A 22,263-nucleotide genomic window follows, 5' to 3' on the forward strand; every position below is an offset into this window, starting at 1 on the left:
AATAGAGGAGTAGAAATGCGGTTCCAGTGCCGGGATTATGAATGCGGAAAGCGTTGGGGATTTCTTTGTTTGTACGCCTATTAGATAAAACTCTTAATGTAGCATTCATTAAGGTCAGTGCAATTTAAGCATTATTACAGAAACTACGTTGAAAGTTCCTTAATAAATGGGGTTGATGCTTAGGGCTTAACGTTCTGTAGACGGCTAAGTCGTTTGAAACTCATCAAAAGTTCGGATTGAGGGAGGACAAGGACAGAAACCTGCCGCGACCTTTTTAAAGGAATCATCTCAATACTTGCTTCACGTGAATGAAAGAAAACCTAGCTCTTGATGTCTTCACAGAGATTTGAACCGGTGCTCAAGCGAATACATGTTCAGTGTCGTAGCCACTGTACCACCTGGTTCGGTGTTAGGGAATAGCATTCAGCTCTGTAGTCAATGGACCGAAGGCTAATACATCGGTTACTTCAGGGCTTCAAGAAGATCAATTTCAGCTGTTCTCTCCCAACTGTCAAGGATGTGTGTGTTTCATTTAGAAAAAATAACACTTTCATGTGATGCAACACCCAGTTACATAAAAGTACTTTTTCTACCTGCGGATAGACCACACCCTTTTAGTGCGAGTTGCGTAAGTCCGCGAATGACCTGTCTGCAGCTGATATAAGCGTTCCATTGATTGCGAAACGTTTCTCAGATGTGGAAATGTCCTTACGTTCCGGCGTAAGTGTAGTATGACAGCAACTGCGGTTGTATGTTCCTACAGCTTATAGTCTCGAAGGTATTCCATTGACAAAGCATCCTGCACTCTTTTGATGAGAAATATTTTATTTTAGAATCCAGGCCTGTTCCTTATTTTTTTCGTCCCGTTGATCCCGGATATTCGCCAGTTAAGTTTTTACCCCTTGAAAGATAATCGATGAAAGGAACCCCGTCTGCGTCGCAGGAAAAAGTGGCTATTACCTTTCCAGTAGATGAAATCGGCTTGGATTTCTTTCAAAATCACTCAAGTAAACATTTTTGTATTTACTTGTTGACAGTATTCAACAAGTGTGTGACTGCTCTTACGCAACAGTTCCCGATACCCATCAGTTGAAATTTGGATGGGCTCGCCAACAACAAAATTGGTGCATTTAGCGGAAGGTGAATCCTTATTTCGCGATCGAGAAGTCTCTTCACCTTCAACGGGTGATGGTGTGCTACGTCCAGTCACGGAATAATCGGAGCGATATTCCTTGACGGCACGGTGACTAACGAACGGTACGTGAAGGTTTTGGAAGCTGATTTCATCCCCATTGTATAAAGTGACCCTGATTTCGACCAGATGTGGTTCTGCAAGACAGAGCTCGACCACATCGAAGCAGGAGAGTGTTTGGTGTCCTGGAAGAGTACTTTCGGGACCACATTCGGGCTCTGGGGCACCCAGAGGCCACTGGCATGGGCCTCGATTGGCCTCCATATTCTCCAGATCTGAACACATGCGGCTCCTTTTTGTGGGGCTGTATTAAAGACAAGGTGAACAGCAATAACCCCAAAACCATTGCTGAGCTGAGAGCCATGCAGGAGGCATCGGCAGCATCGATGTTCCGACACTTCAGCGTGTCATGCAGAATTTCGCTATTTGTCTGCGCCACATCATCGGCACTGACGGCTGGCGTATCGAATATGTCACAACCTAAATCCGAATAACTGCAGTGACTTCCTGGTAGATTAAAACTGTGTACCGTACCGAGACTGTTCTGGAAACTGTAGGGGGACGTCTACATGTTGAGTAATGTGTGCGGACGCCGTAGTTCGTAACTAATTTACGTTTTTTTATATGATTCAATAAATGTGACCCTGTACTCGCTAGTACGCAACGAGTCTGCAGCCGAGCGAGTTAGCGGTTATTTTCGTAATTGGGAGTTCTCTGGGTTGAATTTTGCTGCCGGTGCTAGTAATTTTCGTGAGGTATCTGCACCAATGTTCGGTGCTTTGTTTCGATATGCGTTGGTACGCAGTTGTGTGACGGCCGAGAACCGTTTACGAATGCAAACCAAGTTTGCATTTGCAATAGATTAAATGGGAAAAAAAACCATGGGTATGCAAAATTCTGCATTCCTTACATCTGCCGAATGTCGCGATAATTATTGTTTTCTGTGTTTCTACGGTCAGTATTATCCACATTCGTGCATAGGTTACACATTATACTTATCATAAATTCAGATACAATAATATAAATAAAATGGCTACACTGATTTGACTGAAAGTTCTTGCGTATCCTTTTCTGATTTCCAGTCTCCTTAAGAAAGAAAGATTCTGACTTTTAAAGTTAAAAAATTAGGAAAACAGTCGATGAATGATAGATATTTATACTTTGTTGTTGTTGTGGTCTTCAGTCCTGAGACTGGTTTGATGCAGCTCTCCATGCTACTCTATCCTGTGCAAGCTTCTTCATCTCCCAGTACCTACTGCTACCTACATCCTTCTGAATCTGCTTAGTGTACTCATCTCTCGGTCTCCCTCTACGATTTTTACCCTCCACACTGCCCTCCAATGCTAAATTTGTGATCCCTTGATGCCTCAAAACATGTCCTACCAACCGATCCCTTCTTCTAGTCAAGTTGTGCCACAAACTTCTCTTCTCCCCAATCCTGTTCAATACCTCCTCATTAGTTACGTGATCTATCCACCTTATCTTCAGTATTCTTCTGTAGCACCACATTTCGAAAGCTTCTATTCTCTTCTTGTCCAAACTAGTTATCGTCCATGTTTCACTTCCATACATGGCTACACTCCAAACAAATATTTTCAGAAATGACTTCCTGACACTTAAATCTATATTCGATGTTAACAAATTTCTCTTCTTCAGAAACGCTTTCCTTGCCATTGCCAGTCTACATTTTATATCCTCTCTACTTCGACCATCATCAGTTATTTTGCTCCCCAAGTAGCCAAACTCCTTTACTACTTTACATGGTCAAAATAAATCTGTTATTAGACTTAATTGGAATTTAAACATAAAATGTCGGCAGGAGATTCTATCCAAAAACCTGGAGCACGTGGAACTGAGTATTTAGTCGCTCGGCTGCACATCCCGTGAACACTAGTGGCTCTACAACGCGTACAGCATTAGCACTCTTATAGTTTTCTAATTAGATTTTCTCAATAATCGTTAAAACCTGCGTTTTCCTGTTTACTTATGTTAAAGTCGTAGTCGTTCTCTATACCCACTGACAATAAGAATCAAATCGGTAAGGGAAGATTCGTACTGTCTCCTTGACAGAGCCATCTAACTCATAACAGCATGCCCTGCACTTCATGGGGAGTCCGCTTAGGGCTGCGCACATCTGACAACAGCAGCCTGACTGCCTCAGTATTGTTGCAGTAGGGAGTCCGGGCTTTTCGGTCGTCTGATCGTGAGTTCTTAATCGTGATATTTCACTAGATCACTCTGAACCACCTGAAAATATAGGGGCCGCTGTCTTGATGCCATTCGCAGTGCAGTGCGTTTTCTTAGTCACCACTGTACTTGTCTACTGTAACGTCACCACGAGTTTCCTGTACCGGGCACCAGAGGCCCAGTGCAATAATATCGGGTAGCACAACTGCTGCTACACAACTGACTCTTGGCAGCTGACACATTGCAACTACTTCCCTTCTCCTCTTCAAATACAACGTACCCACGTTGCATCAACAAACTGAAATAAGTCTAATCTAAAATATCAGTGGTGTTTGTCGCAGATTTCTAGTATGAGTTGTTTACGAGGTATCCTATTTTCAAAAGTTTCCACACCGACACTTGTTTGTGCCGTTCCAGCTGCTAGATACGATGTTATGTTTGCTTAGAGTGAGCATAATTGTCTGTTTCTTGCTAATCAGTTAGTGCGTGACAATCAAAGTAGTAGGTAGTGTTCGACCATGGGATTTACCAAAGCAGAAATAGCCGACATACTCATGGTGTATGGAGCGCGTAGGAAGAATGTTCCCGTACGGTGTATGCGGCAAAATATCACAATAGAAATCAACCATCTAGGCAACTGTCAATCTCTTCAACCAGTTAAGTGAAGCTGTTTGTGTAACACCTAGAAAATGTGACAGAAGGAAACAAGTGACAACAGAAGAGGAGTAAATTATGGTTCTTGCTGCTGCTGCTGCTGCAGTTGATCTGCACGTTAGCTACCGCCCAATCGCACGAGGAAGTGGTATAGCCAGGCAAGTGTCCTATGCATTCTCCATCGACATCGGTTCCATCCCTATCACATCTCTCTTCATCAAGAGCTACATGAAAACAATTATGAGAATCGTGTTAACCTCTTTACATGAGACAGGATACTCCGGGTATATTACATATTTTGTTTAGGGATGAAGCCACATTTACGAATCATGGCCAGGTGTACCACCAAAAGATGCGCAATTGATCTGCTGAAAATCCTCTTTGGCTTCGTCGGGTGGAACGTCAACGTCCATGGAGTGTAAACGTGTGGTGTAGGAGTAGGCTGTTTAGGTTTTTATATTGGTAAAACCATGTAGAGCTCTATATGAAAATCACTGGCTGTGCTGTGTGCTGTCTGTGGCTGGTTTGCATTGTTGTAATATTCGCAATTGTAGTGTTGGGCAGTTGGCTGTGATCAGCGCGTAGCGTTGCGCAGTTGGAGGTGAGCCGCCAGCAGTGGTGGATGTGGGTGGAAAGATGGCGGAGTTTTGAGGAGCTGATGATCTCGACGTGTGTCCATCAGAGACAGTAAATTTGTAAGACTGGATGTCATGAACTGATATACATATAATGACTTTTGAACACTATTAAGGTAAATACATTGTTTATTCTCTATCAAAATCTTTCATTTGCTAAGTATGCCTATCAATAGTTAGTGCCTTCAGTAGTTAGAATCTTTTATTTAGCTGGCAGTATTGGCGCTCGCTGTATTGCAGTAGTTTGAGTAACGAAGATTTTTGTGAGGTAAGTGATTCATGAAAGGTATAGGTTACTGTTAGTCAGGGCCATTCTTTTGTAGGGATTATTAAAAATCAGATTGCATTGCGCTAAAAATATTGTGTGTCAGTTTAGTGTTGATCAGAATAAGCAAAGAGAGTAATGTCTGAGTACGTTCAGTTTTGCTCAGCTGTTTGGAAAGCAAATAATGTAAGAGGTTTATCAGCAAAGTCATTCATAAATTTTTCTAAGGGGACGTTTCAGAACTAATAGTTCATAAGCCCACTTTTTATAGACGAAACGCTGAGTGTGCACAGTGTCGCAGCCTTCTAATAAACCATCTTCCACAGATGTTACAAGGCGTGTCTCTACAGACTAAAAGGAACATGTGGTACCAACATGACGGCTGTTCTACTCATAGTGCACGAAGTACCAAAATAAATCTTCAAAAATTGTTTCCAGATCGTTAGAGTTGTCACAGAGGACCTTGGCCATCCCTTTCGCCGGCTTTGACAAGTGTGGAATTTTTTTTTGTGGGGCAAGTTGAAAGGCTACACTAGATGACATGCCACGACGTATTACTGCAGCCTGCTCGGACATCTCTGCTGAAATGCTAGCATGTGAGTAGTTGTCGTTCCATACCAGACTGGAAGCATATACTGTCGCTGTTTGAGCACAACCTGTGATGGTCAATAGTCTCATTACTGGTCAGATTCCCCATATCTACTGTATGCACTTGACTTGTTCTTCAGTGGTGGTTACAACAGGTGTTGTGCAAGTATCGTTGTGGCATCTTTTCAAAATACGATATCTCGTAAATGACTCGCAGTAGAATCCTGCAAAAGCACCACTGACATTCTAATTTTCCCTACTTTTAGTTTTTTGTGTCAATAGGCAGTGTTTCGTTTAAAAAAGTGTACGTTTGCTTAAAAAATACTTTCTAAATGTTATTACAACCGGTTGTTTGGCTAACAACACGAATCTATGACTACCGATCATTCTGTGAAAATAGCACATAATAACACTTTCCATTTCCTCAATATTTTCGGTGCAAGTTTTGGCTGATCCACCCTATAGGTTTATTCTCCTTTCAGTAGGAGTGTCAACAATTTTCACACCCACTGTAGAAGAACAGCAAAATATTTGAGTGATCTCTCGGAGCGTTGTAATGAAAAAAATTTCTGCCAGGTTTCGATGTTACAAGCGGCAGCGTGGTTGATCTACATCACACTGAGAGCCTAGAAAATTCGATAAAAAGCTATTAGGGCGATGAAAATAAGGAATATTTTTTGATGAAACCTTCTCGGTTGTTGTCTCAAACCTTTTAAGTGTTTCCTACCTGTTAACCTTCAGGCGAAGTGTTGGGTTCATATCCAGTTCGTTCTACGCGAACTGCGCACCGACTTCTTACCCGGACACCGCAGTAAGAAACCCACTGTGCTGAGACGTCTCGCATTCTAGACTTGCAGCCTTATGAGCATCATGAAGCTGCGCTGGGTCCCCTCTCTTAGTGATGTGCTGCATTTCCGTATAGGGATTTGTTTTTTCGAACACTGATTTTTCAAACAAAAAAGAAAGACATATCCACGTATAGTCTTTACATAGTTCGAACGTAGCATTAATAAAGCCTAAGGGTGCGTAGTTTTCCAAACTGCTGACATATTCTTTTAATGACGAGATACAATGTGCCACTATGCCGCTGCAGCAAAGAGTTTTTTCCTTCATTTCCTTGCAAGATTAAACAAATACTGGATGATTTATTTGAAAGGGCAGCACCAATTTCCATCCCCGGCGTTCCCCAATCGGAAGGATGATTTGAGCTTATCGTTCCGTCGGCAAATAGGTCACTAAAGACGGAACGCATGCTCGGTTTCGGGTAGGATGAGGAAGGAGATGTACTGAGAACTTTTCAACTGAATGATTCCGGCGGTTTCCATAAGGGGAGACGTTCCTCAAAAACACACACTATTTAAAAGACGCACCAAATTCGCAATTCTGAAGATAATGCTAAGAAATTTTGTACCACTGTTTACTTGAAAGTACACGTTTACTGCCAAGTTTCTTGGATTTGAAAAAAATAATATACGGACCTTTCTTTCAAAAACTAAAATCCTCCAGTAGCACAATGCAAAACTAGAATTGCTTCTTCATAAACAAAGCAACTAATTTGTTATTGTTTCTCAGATAAGGAACAGATTCACAGATGATCTATAAACCCAAAGGGTATATATCACAGCTTTCTAAATCCGTCCCGTACAAGTTTGCTTGAAAGTAATCCACGAAAACGTTGACACCGGGCTAACGTTGTAGTGTTGCTTAAAAAATTGGGCCTGGCCACAAGGTTGCGTCACACATTTCACTATTTCTCAGTCACGTAGAATGCGATTTATCATTGAAACTTTGAGAACTTGTTCTCCATGAGATCTACTAATAATTAAAAAATAAAATGAAAATTGACATTTCCGATCAATTTCATGAACGTCCGCCTTAAGCGACGGCGCCACTTAACCTGTTTCCCCAGTTCGAGCATATTCTCTGTCCCGTCGCCGATCCGACTCTGAACTCAGATGTTCCTCTAAGAGGAACAGGAGGACGAATATGCTGCGGCAAATATATTTCTTCCCTTCCTACTTAGGATGGATTAAAATGTATGCAGGACTGGTGGACACAGATACACTGATGATCCAAAACATTATGACCAACTGCTTAATTGCACGCTGCTCAACTTTGGGAACTGAATACAATGCTTAGTCTTCATGGTATGATTTCGAATAGGTAAGTCACTTGTGGTATTTGGCACCAGATGTATCCACACAGGTCACCCAGTTCCAGTAAATTACGGGACGGTTGTTTCTGACTACAGACTGGCCCTCGACAGCATCCCGCATGTGTTCCAAATGGCTCATATCACGACTATTATGTGGGCGAATTTGGTGCCAAGTTCATCGTCACGCTACTCAAATCGCTGTAGCATCAGTCTGGCCTCGTGACACGGACACTTACTCAGTTGGAAGATGCCGTCGGTCTTGCGAAAGACATGAAGCACGAGGGGATGCAGGTGGTCGATAATAATGTTCACATAATCCACAGTTGACATGGTACATTCCTACAACAGGTAGAAGCCCACGTGAACGGCCACCATAGCATAATATAGACTCCACTGCGTGCGTCAGTGGCACTGTGCACGTTTGGATCAGTCGTTGGCCGGAATGATGGTGCATCCGGACACGTCCATCGATCTGGTGTAACACGAAACGAGAGTCATCCAATCAGGCGACACGTTTTCTTTGATCCACAGTGCAATCTCGATGACCCCTTTCCCACTGAGTATGTCGTTGGGTCAGTATGGGAACAAGTAAGGGCTCGACATCTGCATCATCAACGTGCGCTGAGCGACAGGCTCAGAAACAGTGGTGTCTGCAGTAGTATTGTACTCTTTCATCACATCTTCCGCAGATCGGCAACTATCCTGCTTTACAGATGAGACAAGCCTCCGTGTCCTGTAATAAGGAGTGGACGTGGAACACCTTGTCGCCTGCTCGTGGTTTTGCCATCTTTGCACCACTTTCCATAGATACTCACGACGCTCTTACTCGTGATCTTGGCAGCTGTTCGGGAGTGGGTAGCGAGTGGTTCGTGCCTCAAGTAAAAGCGCTCAATAGCAAGGGGACTCGGTCACACTTGTAGCAGAACGGCAATTGACCAAGTGTGATAATGGATGAAAACTGTATGCACGACAAGCACACGTTTATTGAATTCATCATAATATCTTCCTATTTGCATTTTCTCACAAGGTCATGTACAGCTATGATTTTCAATCTTTGAGCATGTACCTAGAATGAAAATTTCAGGCCGCTATAATCATTCTTAATATGTGAAGTTGTATCTTGATTTCAATGAGTATCTCTTACGATGTGACATATGATTTGCTCTTCCCATTCCTCTTTTTTGGCACTGTACGTAACTCAGAGTACCACAAATGTCCCTTTCAACCAATACCGGGAATTAAAACTACTATTAATAAACCCTTGCTGTGTCCAATACACGTCCTACCTCTTTCCCTTTTCTCATGAAGTAATGAAGCATTTTGTTTAGAATTTAGAGGAAAGGAGAACAAACAGAAAGAAAAACATGATAACGGTTGCCATAACGGTCCATTGCTGAATAATGGTGGACAGTTTCTTCTGTAATTAATGAACATTATCCATATTTGTAGAAGAAATCAAAGGAACCCTTTTTTTTGTACAACTGTTACCAAATTTTTGTTTGCGTTCCTGTTTTAACTACTTAACGCGATATCCGGCGATATTCCCGAACGTTCGTCCATAGTGGTACTTTTTTAACATTGCGCGTAATGGAGAATACTTAAATAAGACGATTAGTGGAAAAAAATACTTCAGTTTTTATGATTTTATCATACCACTGTTCCTGAACTATAAGAGGTATAAAAATAAAAGTAAGCACTTTCATTTCCAGTGGTCGTAAGAAAGAACAAAGAAAAATCCGATGACAATGGCTTGGGTTCTGGATGATATGACAATAAATGTACCGAATTAAAGAACTAGTAATTTGAAATTACCCCAGCTGGACCTATTCCAACTCTTACAGGGACCGTCCAGTAGCATGTGCGTTCTCTCTGCTAACAGAATATCATACGAGCTTTGGGAGCACAGGGATGCTATCCTAAGCTCGTTGTGCCAGATGTCTGTCACCAGGTCTTGCCCCAACTGTACTTCATGTGAGAGTTCAGAAAAACCAGGTTATTTCAAATGATAGAGCAAAGCAATCAATTGTGCTTTTCGCGCAGGTTTTGTTCGGCAAATCTAGATTTCGGCTAGTGCATAACCATTATCAATGCGCCATTTATCTTATTAGTGCACGTATTACTATGTCAGTCCCCTGTTGTTCGGGCTTCTGTCACATTTCTGTCAAGACTACTGTTTGATAGAGTACTCTTGAAAGGACTGTAACAGAAGCCCGAACAACAGCGTACAGACCTATCAGAAAATGCATTGATACGATAAAATGGTGCATTGTTAATGTTTAGGCACTAGTCGAAATCTAGATTTGCCCAAAACCTGCAAGAAAAAGACGACCGATTACTATGCTTTGTCATTATAAAGTCATATCACAGTCGTTGAATGCATCCACATCCCTAATGAAAGGTAACCTGATGAAAACGAGGATATTTCTAAAAAGAATCGAGTGGGTAAATTTGGGTTTTTTTGTCCTTTTTTGCTTTTTTGGAACTGTTTATACACTTCAGTTTAAATTACTGTTATTAATTCATTCAAAGAACAAACCCATTCTTACAACTACTTTATCTGTGCCCCTTATCTTGTCCTGCCTGCACTTCATCCCTTGAATCTTCTCCACCTACAGGCTCGTTTGGTCAAAATTAAGAAACAATGCAGGTGAGACAAGACCGAGGAAATTAGTGAAGATCTATAAATAGCTGCATTTAAAATAATTTGTAGTTTACAGCCATTGTGATTCTGCACAAAGTTAAAATTTTTTATAAAAGTGTAAATATTAAGTTGTCTGTGTTTTTGATGTTGCAAGAAAAGTTAAAAGCATTAATAAAATAAATTATGACAATAAATAGTTATCTTCAGTAAGTATGATGGCTCTTTTTAAAATGTGTAAGGCTAACTATGTGATTTTTGCATGTTAGTTAAATTTTCAGAATTACATTTAATTGAGTTTTTAATTTTCTTTTAAACTGCATGGATGTTCTGGGTCTGACTAAATTAGAACAACTCTGCTTCTAACGGTCCTTGGTGGTTGCGAGTATGTGACAAGACGACAACAAAGTTGACGTGCGAGTCTGAAGGTTGAAATGATCGGCTCCACTCACGACCGTAGTACACCAACAGCCCACCACCTTCGCCCTTTCCGAGATGCTCACTTCCAGTCGTCAAGTCATAACAGTAAACCCTTTGTCAAAGTCCCATATTTCAGTAGCTTTCCCCATTTTCTGCCCGCATAGACTCTACAATGGTTTCCCCTGCGTCCCTGCCCCGTTTGCTCTCCTTACCACACTAAGTTTTCACATTGACATCTGGCTGCATTGAATTTCGCTATGGCCAGTGGCCGTAATGTTTGGGTAACCAGAGTATGTGGCAGCTGGTTTTGTCGTGTTGCAGGATGGATGCTGCTTGTTCTGACCTGGAGCCGCCGCCCGTGTTCCGTGTTCCACCGCCTCCGCTACCACCGTTCTCTCAGTCAGAGGCGGGATGCGACCTCACCTGGGAGGAGACCTGCCACCTGCTACAGGTCAGTGCCGTAGTAAATTCTCTGTGTGAATTTGTCCATTTTGTTCGCCGATGTAGCATACTATGTCTGACAATTCGTCCTGCAATGTACTCGCAAGCTTACTGAACTCTCGCAATCCTTCGGTACGTTTAAGACTTGTGCTGCGCCAATGAAAACCAGGATGAAATACAATCCCACTTCGTGTCAACGTCTCTTTTGACTTACCACGATCTGGCGGAAGATCGTAATGCCGGTCGCGCCAAGTAGTGCTTATGTGGTGTCACCTGGAGAAAGAGGTATCATGACAAACTCGGTACCTCACGTCTGAACCACAAGTAAGCAGCGGCGAATGAGAAATATCAGCGTAGGCAAGCTTACATGAGTTTCCATACGCTGTTGCTGCTGAAGAATTACGTCATAGCGGAGTGCCGCTGCCGGCCTGTGTGGCCGAGCGGTTCTAGGCGCTACAGTCTGGCACGGCGCGACCGCTACGGTCGCAGGTTCGAATCCTGCCCCGGGCATGGATGTTTGTGATGTCCTTAGGTTAGTTAGGTTTAAATGGTTCTAAGTTCTAGGGGACTGACGACCTCAGCAGTTAAGTCCCATAGTGCTTAGAGCCAATTGGAGTGCCGCTCGGACTCTCTGCAATCATCGCCGAACACGACAGCATTGTCCCGCTACAGAGCCACCAGAGTCAGAGTTGTATTGTTTATTGTTAATTGTACATTGAGAAGAAACTATTATTATGTACTAAATTAGGTGATACGTTAGTGTCCAGTCACAGTAAAAAATGTGACAGACAGTCTTGTTTAAATTACCATAAAATGATCTAGTACTTTGCGCGTGCCGTAGTATCCATTTGGCCTCTTCCAGGAGTAAATATTAGTGTGGACGAGTGTTTCTTCCTTTGGCACAACAGTTTAAAGCTACCTAAACGATGCAGAAGTGGACAGACTATGCCATCACTCGAAATGACTATTTTACTAAAAAGCAATATTCTGAAAGGGTTCTTTGGCCTTTTGAGTAAGGTACTCTAGCAGAAACCATCACAGTTGTTTTTAAATTGTGAAATGTGGGTCCCAAAATTTCTTCTGGTCTAAAGCAACAGGTAGCAAACATAGAACTTGTAGATCATGAAAAAGCTTTCTGCGAATTCAACAGACGTCTGCTGTGGCAGATTATGGATAGAAGTGGCTTCTCAGCGTATCTAATTAACTGTCTAGAACTCGTTACACAGAGTAAAAAATTACAATCGAAAATGAAGATAACTTGGCTAAATAATTAACAACCACACGGAGAATTATACAAGAACATGACCGGTTTGCAACTCTATTCAACATCTACAAAGTTAGGGATTCGAAAAGAAGTATCACCATGAAGATCAACATGGACAAATGTTTTAATACTCTGTTGTAAGCAGATGACGAAATAGTTAAAAACATAAAGATAATAATCTTAACTTGTAGGCTTGCAAATATAATGCGATCATCTCCACTAATAACAAAATGGTTCAAATGGCTCTGAGCACTATGCGACTTAACTTCTGAGGTCATCAGTAACCTAGAACTTAGAACAAATTAACCCTAACTAACCTAAGGATATCACACACATCCATGCCCGAGGCAGGATTCGAACCTACGACCGTATCGGTCGCTCGGTTCCAGACTGTAGCGCCTAGAACCGCACGGCCACTCCAGCCGGCTCCACTAATAACACAATGGTTACGCCACTCAAGGGAAAATCGCTTATAAGGTCTAAAATTATAATAAATTATGAAATGCTAGAACAGATAATCCGCTTCCAGTATCTCACCTGTGAAACAGGAAGTAAATTCGACAGTGAAATTGATAACAAGATCCTACAATTTGAAACATTCTGTAGATCCATAAGGCACAGTTACACAAAAAAGGCCACGAAAGAGACACAAGGTTATGGCAGTACTTACTACGTACAACGAATCTGAAACCTGGGCTCCTACGCAAATGAATATGAACAACATCTGGACTACAGAAAAGGGATTTCTTGATTGTGTTGAAGGGCGCACCGGACAAGACCGTTTCACAAGTGAGGATATTGGAAGTGAATTACGAGTAGATTCAAAGCATAAGAAAGTATATCTAAACAGAAACAGATGGTGGAAACAGACCAGGACAGGTAAAGTCACCTAATTCCTGTATGGGCAAGAAAATTTAGAAAGAGAAAAAGTTCGTGAAAAATGTTCGGAAAGAAGGATCCTTGTACATTTTTGTCTACGTATTCTGTCACAAAATCGTTGCCATGCGAATTTGGTTGTAAAATTGCATCAGGAACATCGAACTTTGTCCAGTGCGCACCCACTTACACTTGCCTGGATGCTGCAGGAAAACTTCCAGACTACTAAACTTGCCTTCAAATCGCCATCAGTGTAATAATCTCCCGTATTGGACAATGAAAGATGTTCGATATATACACCTATGAACGGCTTCCACATTCCCCATAAAAATGGTTCTCTTCACTAGCGAACCAATAGATATAATAGGCTTCGTATTTTAAAAAATCCGTTTGCAAGCTAAACATACTAAAAGCGTGATCCAACATGTTGGTGGAATTAGAAAGAAATGAGGTGGACAGATATATGTGAAGATCTCAAACAGTATATATTTTTACAGTAACTTATGCCATACTTAGTACATAAGGTAGCAGACTACTTATCATTAAATTATTGCTCCCTGTAATGGAAGGAGAATATAACCATGTAAGTAAGTAACAAGTGAAGTGGTTAGAGAACTTCAATAAATGACTCAATTTCCTCTTAAATTGCTTTAGCTGCACAAAAGTACTTCTCAGTCTCTCGACGTAAAACTACACGCTACACACCGAAAAAAAAAAAAAAATGGCTCTGAGCACTATGGGACTCAACTGCTGTGGTCATCAGTCCCCTAGAACTTAGAACTACTTAAACCTAACTAACCTAAGGACATCACACACATCCATGCCCGAGGCAGGATTCGAACCTGCGACCGTAGCAGTCGCACGGGTCCGGACTGCGCGCCTAGAACCGCGAGACCACACACCGAAAGTGGATATATAGTGAATGATGATATTTTTGATAGTGACTCATTTTAATGTTACCTCTTGTCCCTCTCACCTACCGAGCGTGAGAATAAAACTGTCTTTTCGTAATCTGTCATTTACATGTTTTTATAGTCATTGTTTCCTGGATGGCAATATATTGAGGCTTGAAGACAGGTTCTTGGAATTTTGACTACTTTTAAATACGGTATTTTAATTGTCTACCATTACATGCTTTACAGACGAATGGAAAAACTCGTAGAAGTAGACCTCGGGGAAGATCGGTTTGGATTCCGTAGAAGTATTGGAACACGTGACGCAATACTGACCCTACGACCTATGTTAGAAATAGATTAAGGAAAGGCAAAACTACGTTTCTAGCATTTGTAGACTTAGAGGAAGCTTTTGACAATGTTGTCAGGAACACTCTCTTTCAAATTCTGAAGGTGGCAGGGGTAAAATACAGGGAGCGAAAGGCTACTTACAATTTGTACAGAAACCAGATGGTAGTTATAAGAGTTGAGGGACATGAAAGGCAAGCAGTGGTTGGGAAGTGAGTGAGACAGGCTTGTACCCTCTTCCCGATATTATTCAATCTGTATATTCAGCAAGCAGTAAAGGAAACAAAGGAAAAAATCTGAGTAGGTATTAAAATCCATGAAAAAGAAATAAAAACTTTAAGGTTCTCCGATGGATTGTAATTCTGTCAGAGACAGCAAAGGACTTGGAAGAGCAGTTGAACAGAATGGACAGTGTCTTGAAAGCAGAATATAAGATGAACATCAACAAAGGCAAAACGAGGGTAATGGAATGTAGTCGAATTAAGTCGGGTAAAGCTGAGGGAATTAGATTAGGAAATGAGACACTTAGTAAAGGAGTCTTGCTATTTGGGGAGCAAAATAACTGATGATGGTCGAAGTAGAGAGGATATAAAATGTAGACTGGCAATAGTTAGGAAAGCGTTTCTGAAGAAGAGCAATTTGTTAACATCAAGTATACACTCCTGGAAATTGAAATAAGAACACCGTGAATTCATTGTCCCAGGAAGGGGAAACTTTATTGACACATTCCTGGGGTCAGATACATCACATGATCACACTGACAGAACCACAGGCACATAGACACAGGCAACAGAGCATGCACAATGTCGGCACTAGTACAGTGTATATCCACCTTTCGCAGCAATGCAGGCTGCTATTCTCCCATGGAGACGATCGTAGAGATGCTGGATGTAGTCCTGTGGAACGGCTTGCCATGCCATTTCCACCTGGCGCCTCAGTTGGACCAGCGTTCGTGCTGGACGTCCAGACCGCGTGAAACGACACTTCATCCAGTCCCAAACATGCTCAATGGGGGACAGATGCGGAGATCTTGCTGGCCAGGGTAGTTGACTTACACCTTCTAGAGCACGTTGGGTGGCACGGGATACATGCGGACGTGCATTGTCCTGTTGGAGCAGCAAGTTCCCTTGCCGGTCTAGGAATGATAGAACGATGGTTCGATGACGGTTTGGATGTACCGTGCACTATTCATTGTCCCCTCGACGATCACCAGAGGTGTACGGCCAGTGTAGGAGATCGCACCCCACCCATGATGCCGGGTGTTGGCCCTGTGTGCCTCGGTCGTATGCAGTCCTGATTTTGGCGCTCACCTTCACGGCGCCAAACACGCATACGACCATCATTGGCACCAAGGCAGAAGCGATTCTCATCGCTGAAGACGACACGTCTCCATTCGTCCCTCCATTCACGCCTGTCGCGACACCACTGGAGGCGGGCTGCACGATGTTGGGGCGTGAGCGGAAGACGGCCTAACGGTGTGCGGGACCGTAGCCCAGCTTCATGGAGACGGTTGCGAATGGTCCTCGCCGATACCCCAGGAGCAACAGTGTCCCTAATTTGCTGGGAAGTGGCGGTGCGGTCCCCTACAGCACTGCGTAGGATCCTACGGTCTTGGCGTGCATCCGTGCGTCGCTGCGGTCCGGTCCCAGGTCGACCGGCACGTGCACCTTCCGCCGACCACTGGCGACAACATCGATGTACTGTGGAGACCTCACGCCCCACATGTTGAGCAATTCGGCGGTACGTCCACCCGGCCTCCCGCATGCCCACTATACGCCTTCGCTCAAAGTGCGTCAACTGCACATACGGTTCACGTCCACGCTGTCGCGGCATGCTACCAGTGTTAAAGACTGCGATGGAGCTCCGTATGCCACGGCAAACTGGCTGACACTGACGGCGGCGGTGCACAAATGCTGCGCAGCTAGCGCCATTCGACGGCCAACACCGCGGTTCCTGGTGTGTCCGCTGTGCCGTGCGTGTGATCATTGCTTGTACAGCCCTCTCGCAGTGTCCGGAGCAAGTATGGTGGGTCTGACACACCGGTGTCAATGTGTTCTTTTTTCCATTTCCAGGAGTGTAGATTTAAGTATGAGGAATTCGTTTCTGAAAGTATTTGTATGGAGTGTAGCCATGCATGGAAGTGAAACGTGGATGCTAAATAGTTTAGACAAGAAGAGAATAGATGCTTTCGAAATGTGGTGCTACAGAAGCATGCGGAAGATTAAATGGGTAGATCACATAACTAATGAGGAGGTACGAAATAGAGTTGGGGAGAAGAGAAATTTGTGGCACAACTTGTCTAGAAGAAGAGGTCAGTTGGTAGGACATGTTCTGAGGCATCAAGGGATCACAAATTTAGTACTGGAGAGCAGCGTGGAGGGTAAAAATCGTAGGCGGGGACAAAGAGATGAATACACTAAGCAGATTCATAAGGATATAGGCTGCACAGGATAGAATAGCAAGGAGAGCTGCATCAAACCAGTCTCAGGACTGAAGACCACAACAACAACAACATACTTTGAGCCAGTTCTCTCACACTCGGCCATCAGCGAAACCCGAGACATTTAATGTTGCCCTTCTTCATCAATGCTCAGTCTATAGTATTCGCCGATGGCATTGTAATTCTGTCAGAGACAGCAAAGTACTGTATGCAGATTTTCTGCAACATTTCACTATTGGTCATACTAGTGTTTCCAAGCCTTCTCTCTCGTAGACAAACATCAATCTGTAAGCATCCGAAAAACGCAAGGAAATGAAAGGCTATCATTTGCAATACTTACACGTAAACTATAGTCATCGTTCGACAGTGTATGTCTACATAGTTTTATTTATACAAGGTCCAACACGTTAATTACTGTAACACAGCGAGCGCCAATACTGCCAGCTAAATAAAAGATTCTAACCACTGAAGACAATAACTAATGATAGACATAGTTAGCAAATGAAAGATTTTGATAGAGAACAAACTATGTATTTACCTTAATAGTGTTCAAAAGTCATTATATATATATATTCATGACATCCAGTATTACAAATTACTGTCTCTGATGGACACACGTCCGGATCATCCGCTCTCAAAAGTCCGCCATCTCTCTCCCCACATCCACCACTGCTGGCGGCTCACCTCCAACTGCGCAACACTACGCGCTGTTCACATCCAGCTGCCCATCACTACAATAGCAATATTCCAACAATGCAAATCAGCCACAAACTGCACACAGCACAGTCGGTGATTTTCATACAGAGCACTACGTAGCGTTACCAACATATAAACCTAAACAGCCTACTTACAACATGAGCAATGGAGGGTATACACAACAAAGAGTGCAGCCGTTTTCGTAATACGGAAACCAAGCGATTTATCTGACGTTCAAAAGGACATGATTATTGGCTTCCGGGCGAAGGGTGGAAGCATTTACGAAACGACTAAGTTTGTAAACTGTTCACGTGCTGCCATGGTTACAGTTTACTGTGTATGGCAAAATGGCTGTATCCAGAACCGAGGTCGAGGCAACTGCAGTGCACCACGGGCCATAGGTGACAGGGGCGAACGACAGCTTCAGTCCGGAACCGAGCTGCTGCTACAGTCGCAGGTTCGAATCCTACCTCGGGCATGGATGTGTGTGATGTCCTTAGGTTAGTTGGGTTAAGTAGTTCAAAGTTCTAGGCCACTGATGACCTGAGAAATTAAGTCGCATAGTGCTCAGAGCCATTTGAACCATTTGAATGACAGCTGCGGTGAAGTGTACGGCCGAAGCAGATGAACCAAGGGGCTGCCAAATGCGTCTATCAACAACCGTTTAATGAACGTTGCTGCGTAGAGTTCTCCGCAGTGGTCACCTTATTCATGCACGCAGGCGACGAAGGCTGGAATCTATACAGTAACTCCAGTGGACGTTGACTGAGTGGCGGTAGGTGGACTTTCCAGATAAATCACGTTTTACGCTCCATCAGACAGATGGTTTGGTGTATATGGCGGCAAACGCCAGAAAATAAACACCTTGCAACCATCTTTGGAAGGGTACAGGCCGGAGGAGGAGGCTTTGTTGTCGGGGGTAAGTTTTCGAAGTATTCTCTGGGTGCTCTCGTTATTCTGGAAGGCACAACGGATCATCACAATATGCATCTATCTGTGGGGACCGTCACCACCAAACTCCCCAGACTTAAACCCAGTGGAGATTTCGTGGGACCACCTCCATTGGGTTGTTCGCTTCAAGGATCCTCAAATGAGAAATTTAGGGCAGTTTTCACTGGAGTCGGCGTAGCTCGACATCCCCGTCTGTATCTTCCAGAACCTGAGCGACTCTCTTCATGCGCGCCTCGCTCTGCAAAATGCGGTTATTCAGGCTTTTGACAGGTGATCGTATTAATGTGACTGTCAGTGTATGAAACACCTGATTCTTAACGATTACGCATGTAGTTAGATTCATAGCACATTTTAATAATTCGTGAACGGTTTAAATTTACGTTTCTCCTACTAAAACGTAGCTTTCAATCTTCGCAACATTTTCTTTTCGTTCGAATCTGGTTAGACGTTATTATTGTTTTTATAGAATAATATTTCCTCGCAGGTAATGTAAGTGATTGTCTCCCCGTCATTAGCATCTGACTTGAAGAGAAATAGTTTTATTAGTTTTCCCCAAAGTGCACCCTAAAATACTTTGTGGACGATTCTTCAGTCAACATGGTGTGATGTGTTCTACCGTGAAGATTTTACGTACTGTATCCTGTACGACTTCGGTTTTTTTTTTTGTATATAGCAAACGTGGATTTTCTTATGTACTGAGAACTTTCCACATTCTCCTTTAAGCCAGTGGGATGGTTCTTTGGTTTGCGTTTCGAACAAGGTGACGACTTCTAATTCTGTAGTTTTCGCATGAAGTATGACGCTTGAAGGAACAAAACTAATATAAAAGTTTCTCAGTAGTAAAAACTATTTAGTTTGCAATGACAGCAGAAGCTGCATTGAAGCGTCCAGCCTTTTTCGGGTATCATCAGAATTTTTTTCATCTACAGTAGGTAATGCATTAGACATAAATAGCTAATGCACCGTCGGCGAAGGGATACACTTATGCTAAGATAGGACCACACGTCTAATTTTGACACATAAATAGAGCAGTATCCTGAAGATACCTCAAAAAGACAAAAGTGTAAACAAAGATCCTGCTGCCATTACAACCTAAAATGCTTTTCCTACTGAAGATACAACACCATTACTGTACGTTGGCCACAGAATGGGAGGCTTTACACAATATAAAAATTGTGGATTTCGAAAAGTCCTTAATATCCAAGATCACAAATACACAATACGAGTTTCGGCTTATCTGCAAGCCATCCTCAGATCACAATAATTTTACATTGATTAGTGTACAACTGTAATAATTTGAATGAGCAGTATCAAATGATTCAAATGGCTCTGAGCACTATGGGACTTAACTTCTGAGGTCATCAGTCCACTAGAACTTCGAACTACTTAAACCTAACTAACCTAAGGACATCACACACATCCATGCCCGAGGCAGGGTTCGAACCTGCGACCGTAGCGGTCGCGCGGTTCCGGACTATAGCGTCTAGAACAGTCCGGCCACCCGGCAGGCGGAGCAGGATCAAATGGTTCAAATGGCTCTGACCACTGTGCGACTTAACTTCTGAGGTCATCAGTCGTCTAGAACTTAGAACTAATTAAACCTACCTAACCTAAGGACATCACACAACACCCAGCCATCACTAGGCAGAGAAAATCCCTGACCCCGCCGGGAATCGAACCGGGGAACCCAGGCGTGGGAAGCGAGAACGCTACCGCACGACCACGAGATGCGCAGGATTCGAACCAGCGACCGTAGCGGTCGCTCGGCTCCAGAATGTAGCGCCTATAACCGCGCGGCCACTCCTGCCGGCTGAGCAGGATCGTTTGTTATACAATCCAAAGTAATATTGCTGTATATTATTACGGAATACTAGCTCGTCATGCATAAGACACATTGAGAGAGACGCTTTCAATATTGCACCCTGGCAAGAAAAGTAACACAAATGGAAAACAGCGTTTTTTAGTTAGTCATTGAAAAATAAGTGCCAAGCGTCCCAACGTGGTCGAATAATTTAATGGACTTTACTGCCAACAATAATGATTTGAAATTTGAAGGTAGCTTATACTGTTTCACTTTAAGTTTTACAGAATTAATTCTTTAAGTCAAATTTCTGAAAGTACTACTTTTAAGTTGTGTCAAGGGTTTTTCGGGGCACGATTTGCGGATATTGCGATCATATTTGCCATATTTCGTACGTTATTCTAAAGTGACGTCAGAAGCAGTGCCTGTTATAGATTCTGCAGAGCGAGATGCGTATTCCACACCAGAAACTAGTACTACGTAAACTGCACAGGTGAAGATAAGCATCATTTGTCGCTGGTGATGCAAGCCTTGGTTAACAAGGAAACGTCCGTTCTGCGGGAGGCACTGGCCACCGCAGCCACCAGACCTCAGTATGAAATTACAATGAGATCCAGACCATTAGCTGCTTACAGGCGTTGATGAATATTAACGGGGACGGTTGAAAAGGTGTGACCGGACCAGGACTCGAAGGGGGGATCTACTGCTTATATGGCAGATGCTCTATCCAATTAATTCCACCGAGAACACCGAGGATAGTACGACTGTAGGCACTTATCTCTGGCACGCTCCCCGTGAGACCCTTATTTCCAACTTACTGCCCACGCATTGCATTTTTAGAGCCTGCCCACCATACTCATTACTCGCGGCAGTCATTCTATTGATTCCCGTAAGGGTTTGAGCAATGCCAGTGCATCGGCACTGAAGAAGATTATTGGCCAGAAAGCCTTATCTATATGAAGATGGTATCTGTTCTTTCGGACATGTCCGAAAAGAACTGATACCATCTTCATATAGACCTCAGTACTATTGAGAGAAGGGTGCGCGATCGCTATCCACGCCCATCATCGTTACTTGAAATTGCCATTATTTTGCTGGAAAAATGGTATAACATTCCCTTGATAATGGAACAGGATCTCTATCAATCCACTCCGAGACGACTGAATGCCGACGGTTTTTCAACACCATATTAGCCATGGTAATATGTGGCTTTTTTTGTGTTTCCATGTTTTTTGTCCACACCCCAACTCTCACAAATCCATCAATAATATTTTAAATTGCATTAACTAATGCCACATTCAGCGCAGTCGTAATATTGTCTCATGAAAGTTTTTTCTCATTTCGCCATTAGCCTGAGGAGCTTTACGAGAAGAAAATAGAGAATGTTCAGCCTCCACTGCGGTTATGCATTAAACGTCGGTCCCGTTCTTGACGGAGTGCAGTGCAAAATTCATTGCATGATAACACATTTAAAACTGAGGTAATTCAAAATCTCTTTTCGTTTACTGTCAGCATTTACAGCTCATAACTGCTTCAGTAGCCACATACACTATTATAGAAATAACATTTCCTGTTTTTGCGTGGCAGTGAAGAGATTATTTGTGAAAAAGTCAGTCTCACTGGACGTTTGGCGTATGTTACAGGTGCTGCACTCTGGCTACAGTCTCCCTCTCATCGTAGTTGTGGTCCTCTGCGTATCTGCATTCCTCATAGTCGCAGGAGGAGCAGCAGCCACCGTAATCTACTTCTACAAGTGAGTAAAATCATCCTTTCGAAGTTGTCTATAACACACATCATGTGGCATGCTAAAACACAAAAT

General features: G+C 43.0%; 1 protein-coding gene across 1 annotated transcript in view; it reads left to right on the plus strand.

Moving 5' to 3' along the window:
* Nucleotides 1-22,263, plus strand: part of LOC126266826 (uncharacterized) — a 380,815-nt gene that overhangs the window by 312,674 nt on the left and 45,878 nt on the right. Inside the window, exons 2-3 of the mRNA XM_049971380.1 lie at nt 11,056-11,185; nt 22,088-22,197. Coding sequence (XP_049827337.1) covers nt 11,057-11,185; nt 22,088-22,197 — 239 coding nt within the window. The 5' untranslated portion in view covers nt 11,056. The remainder of the gene's footprint in view (nt 1-11,055; nt 11,186-22,087; nt 22,198-22,263) is intronic.

The sequence above is a fragment of the Schistocerca gregaria genome, chromosome 4, assembly GCF_023897955.1.
Source record: "Schistocerca gregaria isolate iqSchGreg1 chromosome 4, iqSchGreg1.2, whole genome shotgun sequence".
Classification (NCBI taxonomy): domain Eukaryota; kingdom Metazoa; phylum Arthropoda; class Insecta; order Orthoptera; family Acrididae; genus Schistocerca; species Schistocerca gregaria.